Source organism: Rhinolophus sinicus, chromosome 4 (assembly GCF_057876585.1).
Source record: "Rhinolophus sinicus isolate RSI-liver-muscle chromosome 4, RSI-T2T, whole genome shotgun sequence".
Classification (NCBI taxonomy): domain Eukaryota; kingdom Metazoa; phylum Chordata; class Mammalia; order Chiroptera; family Rhinolophidae; genus Rhinolophus; species Rhinolophus sinicus.
Window position 1 is genome coordinate 57,588,226 of NC_142504.1, and position 16,615 is coordinate 57,604,840.

Sequence of the window (16,615 nt, forward strand, 5' to 3'; positions counted from 1 at the left end):
TTGATTTACTGATAAAAGTCACTCTGACAGGCGTGAGGTAATATCTCATTGTGGTTTTGATTTGCATTTCTCTGATGATTAATGATGTTGAGCATCTTTTCATATGTCTGTTGGCCATCTGTACGTCTTACTTGGAGAAATGTCTACTCAGGTCCTCTGCTTATTTTTTAATTGGATTACTTTATAGACGTTTTTTGAAAATCAAGTGTGATAATGGATCAGAAAGCATTTTTGTAAAGTGTGCAATACATATGTTAATACAAAGTATTTCTATTATCTGTGAAACTACAAACATATTTCCTTTTATAACTAGCATCTAGATATTTACTCCAAAATGCATATATTTTAATACTATTTAATAAGACAAAGCTTCCCATTTGTTTTTCACTAGCATTTATGTAACATTGAATCTTCTGGGTTACAGTTTTATCAGTTTAACCATAGGCTGAGCAGATTTAACAATTAAGGTTTTGAGAACATCATTTACAAGAGATCCCAAAAGCTTATTATGTGGGAATTTGTAATAGGGTTATTTTGAGAATTAAATTGAGATACTTTATAAGTACCTTGCACAAATGTAGACATATTTAATGAACATATTTAAATGTGCTTTCTATAGTTGTAAGAAAAAATAATTTTTTCTCAAATATGTAAGACACTATTCTTCAGAGGTATGTTTATACAAAAGAAATGCAACAGAATACTGGTGTTCTCCAGGACCTGTCCAAGTATCTTGTTTGAGGTGTCAGTGCTGAGTGGTCTGCAAAGTTAAGTGGGTAACTCTTACCCATAGACTCAGCACACTATCCACATTCATGCAAGGTACTTATAATGTATCTCAATTTAATTTTCAAAATAACCCGTGGGGACAGAGCCAGAAGTGCAGTTTCCAGGCTCTCGGCCTCACGTGGAAAGGTACTGGCTCAGGTAGTAAATGGCCATCAACTGTGATTGGATGGCCATCAGCTGTGGCTAGTTGGCTGTGAGCTGTAACCAGTGAGCCATTGGCCAGTAATATAACTGCCATGGCTACGCTAGCAAAAAATGGGGACTAGCAAGAAGATAGTGGCTGAGCTGGCAAGTGGCGGAGTATGGATTGCAGATTGCAGAGAGATGGATTGCAGCTAGCAAGTGAGACTGTTTGGCAGAGACAAGTGGATGGTGGGTTGCGGATAGTGTGGCTCCTGCTTCCTGTGTCTCCAACCCAGTCGCCAGCGAGAGTATAGTGGTATGACTCCCGTATCTATGGCTCCGTGGGTGTTCCTTTTTTTTTTTTAATTTATTGGGGTGACAATTGTTAGTGAAATTACATAGATTTGTGGTGTACAATTCTGTATTACATCGTCTATAAATCCCATTGTGATTTCACCACCCAGAGTCAGTTCTCCTTCCATCACCATATATTTGATTCCCCTTACCCTCATCTCCCACTCCCCACCCCCCTTACCGTCTGGTAACCACTAAACTATAGACACAGACAATAGTTTTGTGGGTGTTCCTTTTTGGCCTCACCATGTCCCGCATTCTTATGTGCGGAGCGGGAGCAGAGACCCTGCAGGCCACCCCACATGACAAACCCTATTACAAATTCCCACATACCATAAGCTTTTGGGATTTCTTAAATAGTATTTTGTGTCAACTATAATTTAATATATATATAGTCATGGGATACAGAGCTCAGAATACACAATAGAGTCAATGGTATTGTAATAGATATATATGATGTCAGAGGGGCAATAAATTGGGGGAGGGAGTTTATCACTTTGTGAGGGGTGAAATGTCTAATTCTTACATTGTTCTATACACCTGAAACTAATTTAAAAAAAAGGAATATATGATTCACTTACCTGTCCTGTAATATACTAGATGAATGTGTAAAACATGCTATTCCTGGTGCATGACTACTTTTATCCCATCTTTTACATTTGCTCTGTAACGAAGGGTACATTTTGTAAAATAATCACGATTTCTTACAAAACTGTATTAAGACAACTACGTAGCTATCTTATTTATTTATTTATTTATTTATTTATTTATTTATTTATTTATTTTAATTTAGGACCCTAGCCTACCTCATTACACTAAAATAAACTCCACTGGGATCAGAAAGCTAAGTGTAAAACAAACATGGAAAGAAAAATACAAGATAATTTTTTTTAAAAGTTTTTAAAAAGGAATGCTGCAGTAGATGTGACACAGACCTTCAAAGTCATAAAAGAAAAGATTGACATAGTCAACTAAAATTATTTCTCAAATTCTGCATGGCAAAAATACAACATAAACAAAGAAAAAGAGGTATAATATTTAATATATTACAATGTGTAACACAGACAAAATGCTATTTCTTTTAATATAGGAAGAAATCCTACAAAGCAATAAGAAATTATCAACAACACAATAGAAAATTGGCAAAGAACATAAACAGATAATTCTCAGAAAAGAAAATATGAAAAAATATAGCACTTCATTTACAATTTCTAAAATGTAAATTAAAGCAATTGTGCAACACCATTTCCTTCATAAGGATATCAAGAATCAGAAAGTTTAGTAGTATTTTAGCCACAGCAATCAGACAAGAAAAAGAAATAAAAGGCATCCAAATGGGAAAGGAAGAAGTAAAACTGTCATTATTTGCCAATGACATGATACTATATAGAGAGAACCCTAAAGATTCCACCAAAAAAAAAAAAAGAAAAGAAAAGAAAACCTATTAGAACTGATAAACGAATTCAGTAAAGTAGCAGGATACAAAATTAATATTCAGAAATTGTTTGACTTTTTATACACCAATAATGCACTGTCAGAAAGAGAAATTAAGAAAACAATCACATTTACAATTGCATCAAAAACAAACAAAAAAAGCTAGAAATAAACTTAACCAAGGAGGTAAAAGACCTGTATTCAGAAAACTATAAGACACTGAAGAAAAAAATTGAAGAAGATACAAATAAATGGAAGCAAATATCATGTTCATGGATAGGAAGAATTAATGTTGTTAAAGTGTCCATACCCAAAGCAATCTATAGATTCAGTGCAATCCCTATCAAAATACCAATGCCATTTTTCACAGAACTAGAAAAAATAATCTGAAAAATTTATATGGAACAAAATATCCTGAATAGCCAAAGCAATCTTAAAAAACAAAATTGGAGGTATTATGCTACCTGAAATCAAACTATACTACAAGGTCATAGTAATCAAAACTGTATGGTACTGGCATAAAAACAGACACATAGATCAATAGAACAAAGTGGAGACCTCAGAAATGACTTTGCCTATATGGTCATTTAATCTATGACAAAGGAGGCAAGAACATACAGTGGGATAAGGACAGTTTATTCAATAAATGGCATTGGGAAAACTGGACAGATACATGCAAAGAAATGAAACTGGACCACTTTCTTACACCATATAAAAGAATAAACTCAAAATTGATTAAAGACTTAAATGTAAGACCCAAAACCATAAAACTCCTATAAGAAAACATAGGCAGTAAACTCGCTGACATTGATTGTTCTTAGTGACATTTTTTCTGACCTATCTCCTCAGATAGGGAAACAAAAGAAAAAAATAAGCAAATGAGAATACATCAAACTAAAACTTTTTGTACAGCAAAGGAAACCACCGGCAAAACAAAAAGAAAGCTTACTGAATGGGAGAGAATATTCAGCAATGATACATCTGATATGGGTTAACATCCAAAATTTATAAAGAACTCATACAACTCAACACCAAAATATCAAACAATCTGATTTAAAATGGGCAGGGGACCTGAATAGACATTTCTCTAAATAAGATATATAGATGGCCAATAGAAATATGAAAAGATTCTCAATGTTACTAATCATCAGAGAATACAAATTATAACCACAATGAGATATCAACTCACACTTTCAGAATGGCCATCATCAGTAAATCAACAAATAACAAGTGTTGGGGAGGATGTGGAGAAATGGGAAACCTTGTGCTCTGTTAGTGGGATTGCAAATTGGTGCAAACACTATGGAAAACGATTTGGAGGTCCCTCTGAAAATTAAAAATAGAACTACCTTGTGACCCAGCAATTCCGCTTGTGGGTATTTATACAAAGAAATCCAAAACACTAATTGGAGAAGGTATATGCACTCTTATGTTTACTGCAGCACTATTTACAATAGCCAAGATACGTAAGCAACCTAAGTGCCCATCAATAGACAATTGGATAAAGAAGACATGGTCCATATATACAATGAAGTATTACTCTGCCATAAAAAAGAATGAAATCTTACCATTTGTGACAACACACATGTCCTAGAGGGTATTATGCTAAATAAAATAAGTCAGACTAGGAAAGACAAATATCATATGATCTCACTTATATGCAGAATCTAAAGAAAATAACAACAACAGCAAAAAACCAGATACTGATGCACAGATACAGAGAATAAACTGATGGTTGCCAGATGGGATCAGGGTACGGAGCTGGGTGGAAAAGATGAAGGGATTAAGAAGTACAAATTGGTAATCACAAAATAGTCATGGGGATGTAAAGTACAGAATAGAGATGTAGTCAGTAATGTTGCAACAACAATGTATAGTGCCAGGAGGGTACCAGACTAATCAGGGGATCACTGCACACTTGAAATAATATAAAATAATATGGAATGTCAACTGTAACTGAAAAGAATACGTAAGTTATTTTTTTCAAAAAGAAAGTTTAATAGCATTCTGTTTTAGAGATGGTGTATCCAAACAAGCACTCCTGTACATTATAGGTAGAAGTAAACAGAAGTTTGGTTTACTCTCTTTGAAAGATATCTTTGTGATATCCATATGCATTCTAAATGCATCTGCATTTTTTCATCAGCCATGTCTAAGAATTTGCCATACAGATGTATTCACACCTAATTGAAATGACTAATGTATTAGGATCTTCACTGCAGCATTGTTGATAATAACAAAAGATCTGAAACAATCTAAATATCCAGCAGTAGAGCATTGGTTAAATAAATTATGATACACTCACGCGTTGTAATGGTGGACCACTGGGTTGTGTGGCTATTAAAAAGTGTAAGATATCCCAGCCCATCAATTTACATATAAATTATAAACAATAAAGTATTATAGCAACAACAAAGACTAAGATAGGTTTAAATTGGTATGAAAAAATTGCCAAGATATATTTTCAAGTAAAAATGTTTGATGGAGAACAGTGGGTATGATATAATATCATTTATGGGAAAAGAGAGATGAAATATATGTACTCCCTAGTTTATACATAGAATCTCCCTGGAAGGGAAGTAAAGGTAGCTTTCTCCAGATAGGGAGATTGTATGGCAGATATGAGGTGGGAGAGTGTCATGCAGGGTGTCATGCCGGAGACCCTGCTCACTGCGCCATGTGTCGAGTGAGGTGGCATGCGGGGTCTCAGTTCCCGCTCCCCACATAAGAACGCAGGATGTGGTAAGGCCAAAAAGGAGCCATAGATGGGGGAGTCATACTACGATATCCTCACTGGGGACACTATAGTCTCACTGGAGGCTGGATCCACACTGTCCACAGCCCACCCTCCTAACTGCAATCCACTCTTGCCAGCTCAGCCACCATCTTCTTGCTAGCCCCCATTTTTGCTACTACCGTAGCCACAGCAGTTATATTAGTGGCCAATGGCTCACTGGTTACAGCTGACGGCCAACTAGCCACAGCTGATGGCCATCCAATCACAGTTGATGGCCATTTACTACCTGAGCCAGTACCTTGCCACATGAGGCCAAGAGCCTGGAAACTGCACTCCTGGCTCTGTCGCCACACTCCACCCCTACAGGGTCTCGCCTCACAATCTACGTGACAAGCGTCTTTCGCAAGGAGCCTGGAGGTGAATGCAATATCTTGAACACAGCCAGGCTTTCTGGACACAGCCAGGGTTTCTCAGGGCACCACCAGTCCTTCTGGGCACAGCCAGACTTCCTGGGCTTCTTAGGGTACCACCAGTCTCTGCAGACACAGCCAGGGTTTCTCAGGGCACTGCCACTCTCTCTGGGCACAGCCAGACTTCCTGGACTCAGCCAGGGCTCTCAGGGCACTGCCACTCTCTCTGGGCTCAGCCAGACTTTCTGGACTCAGCCAGGGCTCTCAGGGCACCGCCACTCTCTCTGGGCACAGCCAGACTTCCTGGACACAGCAAGGGCCTCTCAGGGCACCGTGCTAGAACCACAGTGTCTCACAGTCAAGGTGCTTACATATTCTCAATGGCGGCCAGTCAAGACACAAAAGCAAACATCCACCAGCTCCACTATGTGATGGTATGTTCCCAAGCAAACAGTCAAGCCGTCCATTAAATTAGGGATGGAAGGCAATTCCCCATAGTCCATAGTCATTCACCAGGGCTATCCTGGGGGTGAGGGATGACCTTGACCTCACCCTCATCTCCCAAGGAGGACTCAGCAAGCATTTCCTCCTGGGACTACAAGTCCTGCATCTGGGCTGCCTCAGCAAGAACTTCCTGGCCCACAGGGCTGTAACGACCTTCGCTTTCTCCTGCCTATGCTTGTTGCCGAACTCTCCACGTCTTTCCACCCCTCCACAGGGATCCATCTCTCTAGCAGCTGCTCCTCCTGGTCTTCCAAGACTGAGTGTTCATACACATAAACTGCTCCATCGCCCTTCGGAGAGCTTTGGCCGGCACCGTACCCTGCTCGCTGCGCCATTTGTCATGCGGGGCGTCTGGCAGGGTCTCTGCTCCTGCTCCCCACATAAGAACGCAGGATGTGGTGAGGCCAAAAAGGAACACCCATGGAGCCAGAGATGGGGGAGTCATACTACTATATCCTGGCTGGGGGCACTATAGTCTCACTGGAGGCTGGATCCACACTGTCCGCAACCCACCATCCTAACTGCAATCCACTCTTGCCAGCTCAGCCACCATCTTCTTGCTAGCCCCCATTTTTGCTACTAGCGTAGCCACAGCAGTTATATTAGTGGCCAATGGCTCACTGGTTACAGCTGACAGCCGACTAGCCACAGCTGACGGCCATCCAATCACATTTGATGGCCATTTACTACCTGAGCCAGTACCTTTCCACGTGAGGCCGAGAGCCTGGAAACTGCACTCCTGGCTCTGTCCCCACAGAGAAAAACTTACTCTTCATTTTATGGCTTTTTATACCACTTGAATTTTATTCCATGGACACATACTATCTACTCAAAAAGTGAAGTAACAGACAGCCCTGCAACTCACAGCAAGGAGGTTTGCTGTTTTAAATACTATACATGTGTAATTTTGAACGAATAAAAGTTGAATTTGTAGAGTCAAAAAAATGAAGTAAATTGAAAATAACTAAATACAAAAAAAATTAGAGGAAAAGATAGCATTGAAAATACAAAAGAGAAATCCTTCATGTGTGTACTGAACAACTCAGAGAAAAGTTTAAAATGTTCCCAGTGATAAAAACAAGGATGTGTCATAGATCTAGGGTAATGTATATTTGTTTAAAGTTTAAACAGATCTTCTTTTTCTTTAAATAAGGTCACCAAACAATGACTTTGGTTTTGTAAAATTGAATTGCAGACCTTCTTTTGGCAAGTTATGAGATAGTGGAGAGCAGACAGATGCAGGTGAAAGACAATATCGGCTTTTCCTGGTTGTTAGTTAGTATTAGGTTTAGCTACTAGTGAAGGAGCCCAAAATCACCCTGCTGAAATTAACAGAAATTTATTTTTTTCTTATTTAAAAGTCTGGAGGCAGGCAACCCAAGGCTGCAGTCCCTATGACACAAACCTGTATTCACGGTCCAGATGCATATGGCACCCACCCATCATATCTGTGCTTGAAGCAGCGGGACAAAGGAACACGCTTCCTTTAAGGAGGCCCATAAAGTGTCACACAACACTCCTGCTTACACCTTAAGGACAGAATTTACTTACATGACAAACCTAGCTGCAAGAGAGGTTGGGAAATAAAGTTTTTAACTGAGCAGCTAAAAACCAGAGGTTTCAAGGATATCAGGTGACAACTTGTGGGGACAGAGCCAGGAGTGCAGTTTCCAGGCTCAGGTAGTAAATGGCCATCAATTGTGATTGGATGGCCGTCAGCTGTGACTAGTTGGCTGTCAGCTGTAACCAGTGAGCCATTGGCCACTAATATAACTGCTGTGGCTACACTAGCAGAAAATGGGGGCTAGCAAGAAGATGGTGGCTGGGCTGGCAAGCGCGGATTGCAGTTAGCACAGAGGAGTGCGGGTTGCAGATTGCAGAGAAGTGGATGGCAGATTGTGGATAGTGTGGCTCCTGCTTCCTGTGTCTCCAACCCAGCCGCCAGCGAGACTATAGTGGTATGACACCCCTATCTATGGCTCCGGGATGTTCCATTTTGGCCTCACCGTATCCTGCATTCTTCTGTGGGGAGCGGGAGCTGAGACCCTGCATGCCACCCAGCATGACACAACTAGTATGTTATACTTGGCCGATATTTTATATTTAGCACTAATCACCTAAGTGATGGGAGAAGAAGTAACAATCATATGTCTGTGGAAGAAAAACTAACCATACTTCTGTGGGCTTTTTTGTTTAGGTACCTGTGTCCGTGAATGCCAAATATATATATATAATATATAATATATATATATACTGTGATGCCTCATTTGTCATATATAGCATTGAATGGTGAAGTGAACTCCTTAAGCGAATTTAAGATGATTGAAGCTTACCATCTTCAAACACCAACACTTTTTGATAAAAATGTGTAATATGTTATCTGTCTTCTTGCCTTTGAAAAGATAGAGCACAGATCATAACTTTTCTTGATGACTCAAACTTGTTCTAACAAACATGCATCACCATAGTAAGTGGCAATGTCATTCTCTCTTTCCTTTCTCAAGGTTAAATTCACATTTTTCCGTCACTATTTTAGCTCACTATAAAAACCACCTTCCCACCCTCTGCTATTTTGCTGCCAATGATCTGCTGTGGATGGGGAAGCTGGTGGCTGCTACGAATTTGCTGTAATTGAGATTTGGGGAATCAAGTACGCGACTGTAGTATAGGGACATTCAGCTCCGTTTAGGGACCACCAGGGATATTTTTCTTTTATTTCCGTTATGCCTCTTCAGTTAAGCTAATGTTTCCTCTTTATAAGACAAACAAACAAACAAAAATGCAGCTCTTATAAGGTACCTAATATCTTCTTAGAACAAGCAGTATTTTTAGTAATTTTCGGGAAAGGAAAATGACTAAGGAGGTAATAATGCTGAACACATGTGAAGAGAAATTTTTGTATATAGTTCAACCTCCTAAAATCAATATGTCTCACTGTGAGATAAGCTGAGTTGACAAGCATCACAATCTTTCTCTTTTCCCACAAGGTAACGGAAAGGGAGTTAAAATCCGGAGGAGCCAATACCCAGGTGACGGAGAAGAACAAGAAGGAGTACATCGAGAGGATGGTGAAGTGGCGGGTGGAACGTGGTGTGGTACAGCAGACGGAAGCCCTGGTGCGGGGTTTCTATGAGGTGAGGCTCAGGCCTGGCTGAGGAAGGTACGCTGTGGGCCAGGGCCTTCATCACTAGACACAGCTTGTGAGGAAAAGGGAGAGGAAGAGCCAAGGCAGGCAAATGGCTCAGCTCTACTCACAAGCATACAAAGAGGACCTACGTGAGGTAGATGAATGAGGGATTAGAGTTCTCTGGGAAACCCAACTCTTGTGGTAGGTGAAAAATGCTCTCACAAAACTGGTATTGGTATGGTCCTGGTGTCCAGATGTGAAAACATACAGCATCTCCTGTCAAGATATGTAAATGTTGCATTTCCTTTCACTCAATGACATAAAAATAAAGGAATTGAAGGCATTAGACGTCATTGTCCTCACTTGCTAGATTTTTATTTTGTTGTGCCACTTTGTACCACATAATCCATGCTGAGGTGGTAAATCAAGAGGACAATGACAGCTGCTAGCCTTCCTGTGTACCCAAAATTGGCATCCTTGAACTTCCAGTTTAGAAACAAGAGGCAGTAAATGTTTTCTAAGGGCTTGGGTCTTCTTTCCTACCACAACAGAGAGCAGCATGGATCACTGGCTCACCTACTACTGGTTTGATTAAAGGAGATGCCCAAATTGAAATGGATATTCAATTGTGCCTGATACATTTGGCAACTAGACAGAAAGCCAGAGCTCAGAACCCTATCAAAGCAGGTCCTCCCAGATCTTTGAAGAAGGGAGAAAGGAAAGAAAAATGCAATCATTTTAATATGTAATGCCCATTCCTAGGAAATAAGTCTTATTTTGATGTGAAAGAGAGGATACCTTTTTTGTTTTGTTTTGTTCTTTTGTTTTTTTATTATTAGTTTCAGGTGTACAAAACAATGTACTAGTTAGACATTTATACCCCTCACAAAGTGATAACCCCCTCCCCCTGTCTACTACCACTCTGACGTTGCATACAGCCATTACATTTCCACTGTCTCTAGTCCTTATGCTGTACTCCACTTCTTGTGACCATATATATATATATATATATATATATATATATATATATATATATATATATATATATATAATTATAGTTGACAATTATTATTATTCAGCTTCCACTTCAGGTGTACAGCTCAGCGATCAGACATCTACATCATCCCTAAAGTGGTCTCCCTACTAAGACAAGTGTCCATTGGATATCCTACAAAATCTTTATAACATTATTGATTATATTCCCCAAACTGTCTTTTGTAACCCCGTGGCAAAATAAGTGAAATGGTAATACTAAAAGCTATTGAGTCACTTCAAAGTGATTTTTGTCTTTAAAATGCAATGTTACTTGGAAATTTAAATGTGACTACAGAAAGTCAAGTCAGATTTATTCATAACATCATTCTGAGGAGGAATATCAGAGGTAGTGAAAAACATGGGACCTTTTTTGAGTTCCTGGCTCATGAATGGGTTGTGTTTCAAAATGTGTAAGTCACGATTTTGAACTTAAACATAATAGTATATTGAAAAAAAAAGTTGTAAATGATGGTTAGTTACACAGCTTAAGCCACAGAAGTAATAATAATGAATATAACTTTCAATGCGGTTGGACCTGTATGTGGAAGCCTAATCTGTGTTTCAGGTTATAGACTCTAGGCTTGTCTCCGTGTTCGATGCCAGGGAGCTGGAACTGGTGATAGCTGGCACGGCAGAAATCGACCTAAATGACTGGCGAAATAACACCGAGTACCGGGGAGGTGAGCTGGCAGGGCTTGTAATGATACAACTGTCACAGATCCAATTCGCTTTTTAAAAAAAAATTTATTAAGGTGAAATTGACATAACATAAAATTCACCATTTTAAAGTGAGCAAGGCAATGGCATGTAGTACATTCACAATGTTGTGCAACCACTACTTCTAGCTAGTTCCAAAACATTTTCGTCATCCCAAAAGTAAACCCTGTATCATTGAGCAGTTGTTCCCTATTCTGTCCTCCCCCCACCCCGGCAACCATCAATGTGCATTCTGTCTCTGTGGATTTACCTATTCTGGATATTTCACGTAAATAGAGTCATACAATATGAGGTCTTTTGTATCTGGTTTCCCTCACTTAACATACTGTTTCAAGGTTTGTCCATGTTGTTGTATACTCATATTTCAGTACTTGATTTCTCTTTATGGCTGAATAATATTTTATTTTATATATATTCCATATATATAAAATTGAAGACTACAAAAACTTGCCTTTTCTTGAATACATGTGTAGAGTAGATTCTTGTATAATATGCCTTCCTCCAGCTTCCAACCTGAACTTTCCTTCAGCTGACAGTAACCCCTGATGGTAGTCTCTGGCCTAATTTGGTTGAGTTGCCTCAGGGCAGGGAACACCGCTGTCCATGGGCCAGTTCCTGAGCTGATTGCATGCTGGCAGGGAATTGTGTCCCACTTCCTAAGAATTGGAGTCCTCTTTACCTCAGTGCTTGTTTCCTTCAACAGTGCTATCATCTCTCCAAAACCAGTTTCTAACCCATTCTTACTAAATACCTTCTCACTGCCAAACTAGTCTTCCTAAAACATTATTTTCATCAGGCCACTTTCCTACCCACAAAACAAGCTACTTATTACTTATAGAAGAGGTCTTTGACAGTTTTTTAGTCTCAAAACGCTTTTCTTCATGTAAAATACTACAGAGAAACCCCAGTCAATACAATAGAGAGAGAGAAAGGGGTCCGCCATCTCAGCCTCCCTCATCTCCCTAATACACTCAGCCACAAGAAGCCTCTATGGGACCTCTAGGTCCTTCTTGGACTGGTAGAAAAACCACTGACCTAAGGTATCAAGTCAAAATGTCCCTGCCTGGCTGTTAAGGCCCTCTAAGACCCCCAGCAAGTTTCCTTTCAGTCTTCACCAGATCTCTCTCTATGCTTGTCAGCTTGCTATTCCCTGCATATTTCTTCCTCATTCTTGGTATTTTTTATTTCGCCTGCCAAGAAACGTTCTCCTCCTCCCCTATACTCACACAAACACTTTGCATACTTAACTCACACCTTACTTCTTTTTAATGAAGCTTTCTACCTCAGCCTCTCTTTGAATGTCCCTTGCATTTGTAGTCAGCAGCAAATCATTTACCTTAAGTAAATGACCCAAGCTTGGTCTCCCAACTGTACTGTGAGAGAGGTCCAATACTTCTTCATGGGCCCAATTTGTCTCAGCTCAGAGCTAGCCTGAGAGCTGCTGTTCCAAGGGCACCAATGGCTGCTGGAGCTTTCCAGCCTTTTGTAAGTCTTAGAGTCTGCCACAGTTTATAGTTACAAATCGCTAAGACATCAGAAAAAAGAAATACAACGAAATATTGTATTCACAGAGGGTTTATCTCTTAAAGATCCCAAAGATCTCTACCGAGCCTAGCCTCTATTTGTCTACATTTACATGAAGCGGGAAATGACTAGTAAAGTCCTAATTATTTAAATAGAGAGCAAACATTTCTGAGGACATTCCTTAGAATAGATAATCTTTTAATAAAATGGCTATTTTCTAAATCTGCTTTTATTTTAAAGTTGACCTGGTTATACAAATTATTTTGGACTTACCTAAAGACCATCATTAGAGAAATCAGCTGGTAAAAAACAGCTGTTCAGTTCTTGTCATGCCTGATATGTATCTCATCTCTCTCTCACCTCTCCTCCTTCCCTCTTTCTCCACATCCTCTCTTTCTCCTTCCTTTTGCTCCATGCAGGTTATCATGATGGGCATCTTGTGATCCGTTGGTTCTGGGCTGCAGTGGAGCGCTTCAATAATGAGCAGAGATTAAGATTACTTCAGTTCGTCACAGGAACCTCAAGTGTGCCATATGAAGGCTTTGCAGCCCTTAGAGGAAGTAATGGGCTTCGGCATTTCTGCATAGAGAAATGGGGGAAAATTACATCTCTCCCCAGGTATGGAGCTCTTGCCAACCTTTAGGAAACTTGCTGAAGAGGACAAAGTATACTTTTTTTTTTTTTAAATCTGAGCTTGGGTGATCATCCTTTGGCATAGAATTTTTTCCTTCTACTCAAAGTACAGTTGTATGAGTGATTAGTGAAACGTGCAGGTGAGAAGTTTTTGGGAAGTGAATTTAGGCCATATTTCAGTGATTTTTTTGATGATTGATGGCATTTGGGCTATAGTATCATGGTCCATGTGTCCGTCATGGGAAGGTTTCCAATTGGTGTGCAGCCCAATCTAATTTAAAAAGGAATGTCTACCTGTTTCATGGGGTGGGGAGGGGGGAGAAGAGGCTGACAGCCCAAAGTAACCCTTACCAGTTCTGTATCTGTATTTCTACAGCATATCACATGATCTTCCATAGGATAGTTATTCATGTACATGTTGCATTTTTCCTACTATGCTATAAAACCTGTGAGGATGAGACTGTATGTATCTCAAATCTTTACAGTGACTTCTATATAGTAAGCTTTTAAGAAACAATTGTGAAATAAATATAGAAAGGGAAGCCTTAGAAATCTAGGCCATTTAACAGAACAAATTCCTTTTAACATGAGTTTTAATCCCAAAACTTCATCCGTCCTTTCTATGCCCCTTTGGGTATCATATTCCTGATCAGTAAAATAAGGAACACTAAAGAAATATTTCTGTATAGGTACTATCATAATAAATACTGCTCAACAAACAGAAGGAAAGATTGATCCATATTATTTCTTTCTACCATGATATTTTCTAATCATAAAAAAGATTTATGTTAAATTCAGCTCTATTTTTACCTGGCCTCCCAGCTACCTTTGTTGTGGAAGGATTTACTAAACTATGATTTTTGTAGCTTTTTCAGACTTGACATTCTTAGAATGTCCTGAACACAATTCTTCTGATGTCTCTGGCATTAGGATGCCCAGGCCTAAAGCCTTGGCACAATTTTCAGCCCTGGCTTTACCCACTTAGTTCAGCAGACACTCAGGGCTCATTTGCATGGTTCTGCTGATGGCTGAACCTACTGAATTAAGTCTGGCAAAATAATAATAATAATAATAATAATAATAATGCTAAAAAGTCAAGATTTCCATTTGTCTAGTTTAGTGATAGATTTGGAGCATGAGGTAATTTACAAACATTCTGCTCTTATTTCAAAGAAATGAGTTTCTCAATAGCTTACCCCCATTGTGTGCACCTTGAGGAGAAGCTGACATACAACAAGGTACCAGCTCAGAGGGGCTCACAGTCTAGGGAGGAACATAACTTGATAGTAATTCATTATAACACAAGGTAGAACTAGAGGTGCACTAAGAAGGGAAGGTAAAAGCAAGTAGGTCAGAGATCTAATCCTGATTGACAAGAGAAGATGCCACAAAAAAGCTTGCATTTAGGTGAGTACTCAGGGGCAAGGAATGGGTGGAGGGAAGGTCCAGGCTGAAGCAGCAGCATGAGCAAGGCCTGGGATGGGAGTTGGCCAGCATGTGTTCAGGAAGGACCACCAGGCCCACACGGAGGATAAGCTATCTGAAGTGATACTGCAGTTGAGAGATGGTTTGGTGGGCCACAGAGAAAAGACCCTGCTGAGGAGTCTCTTTATTCTTTAGGAAATAGAAGTCATTTGGGGTCACAGATTGAGCCTAATTATATATTTGCTCTGGGACGCTTTGAAATATACATTAATATATTAACCCACACTGAGAGCCTATAAGGTGGACATTGGACTTATGAGCAGGCTCTTCATATCTGGGCCAAGGCACCTCTAAAAAGGCTGCTGCTCTGCAACCCCAGAGAGGGTTCCTGGGGGAGGCAGGGACTTTGCCCTGGGCCAGGAAGGCTGCAAGAAGCAAGTGCTTGGATGGCTCTAAGAAAATAGTGAAATTGAATAGTAACCCCTGACTAGTCTTTGTTGTACATTTTCTGAAGATCCAAGAAACTAAAAAGTGTCACCTATGTGTGGAGTGAAAGAAATAACCTCTGACCTCCAAGAATAATAGTTTGGGAAGACCTGGCATGACCACAGAGCAGGTGGTCACACACAGGTGGTTAGAAGCCCTGAGGCTGGTGGAAACTGCAATGAGTTAGGGTAGGGAAGGGCCCAAAGACTGGCAGGAGTGCCAAGCAGACACGAGGTGACCCAGGGCTTCCAAGAGACAGTGACCCCCAATGCTTACTGCCCACACTCAAAGGAGATGTGGTCTGGAGCTGCTTTCTCCTCAGATCTTCCTTCTACAGAAAGGAAACTGTCTTCCCAGATGAGAATGCCAAATAGTGTCAAAGAAAAATCCGGGTCATAGCCCAGACTAAATAAAACCTTCAAGTTCTTGCCTTCTAAAAACTGTGTGAGGGTTAGGAAAAGGGACGCTGATAGCAGGGGTTTTTAAGATATAATTTTACAGTATCTGGTGAAGAAACTTCATAAACCTCTATAGCTATATTTAAGAGAGGCAGGGTTGAGGTCAGGCAGGTGGCAGTCCTGGGCAATGAACAGGTCATCCGTGTGGACTCAGATGCTACAGTCTGGTGGGAAGACCTGGAATGGAAAGTCTTGAAGCCAGAGATTTTAATGTACCAGACATTTTAATAAATGTAATTAGATAGACGTTCAGAAGGTACAAGAGGTATGTATCTAGATCACTGATTTTCAAACTTTTTAAACCAGAGCCCACAGAAACTCGTGTGTGTGTGTGTGTGTGTGTGTGTGTGTGTATCTGAAACACAAGTTGTTCAAAACAACACTTTATCCTGATTATCTGCAGATGATTCACTCTGTTTTCTATTCTGTCCAATTTCATTAAAATAAAATGCCAGACAAAACCTATAGCTTAGGGGGAAATGATATAAATGGTATGAGATTCAAAGGAACAAAATTTTTGATCAAAGATTGAAAAGTAATGATCTATAATTGGCAGTGGGGAGTGAGAAGAGTGCTCATCCACAACAGAAAATGTGTTAGGGTGAGCAATGGCCATCTCCACTCATGAGGACTGAGAAGGGACATTAGGATTAGGAGGCCATGTTCAGACAGAGTTTAAGGAGGTGGAAGAATTTCTTTACTATGGAAAAATGGTTAGAGGAAAAATGGATGGAGGAAAGAGTAGCACAGAAGCTAGTCAGAATAGACAGTGTGGAGACAGAATAAAGGTGAGGAGAAAAGCTTAGGGTTCCTTAGGAACATTTGGAGTAGGAACCAGTGATAACAGAACTATGAGTCA

General features: G+C 39.9%; 1 protein-coding gene across 8 annotated transcripts in view; it reads left to right on the top strand.

The window, feature by feature from the left end:
• HECW1 (HECT, C2 and WW domain containing E3 ubiquitin protein ligase 1) overlaps positions 1–16,615 on the top strand; it is a 527,464-nt gene that overhangs the window by 495,893 nt on the left and 14,956 nt on the right. For all 8 annotated transcript variants that reach the window (XM_088797859.1, XM_088797857.1, XM_088797858.1 and 5 more), the window contains 3 exons: positions 9,339–9,485; positions 11,079–11,193; positions 13,174–13,372. In XM_088797859.1, the coding sequence (XP_088653985.1) occupies positions 9,339–9,485; positions 11,079–11,193; positions 13,174–13,372 (461 nt within the window). The remainder of the gene's footprint in view (positions 1–9,338; positions 9,486–11,078; positions 11,194–13,173; positions 13,373–16,615) is intronic.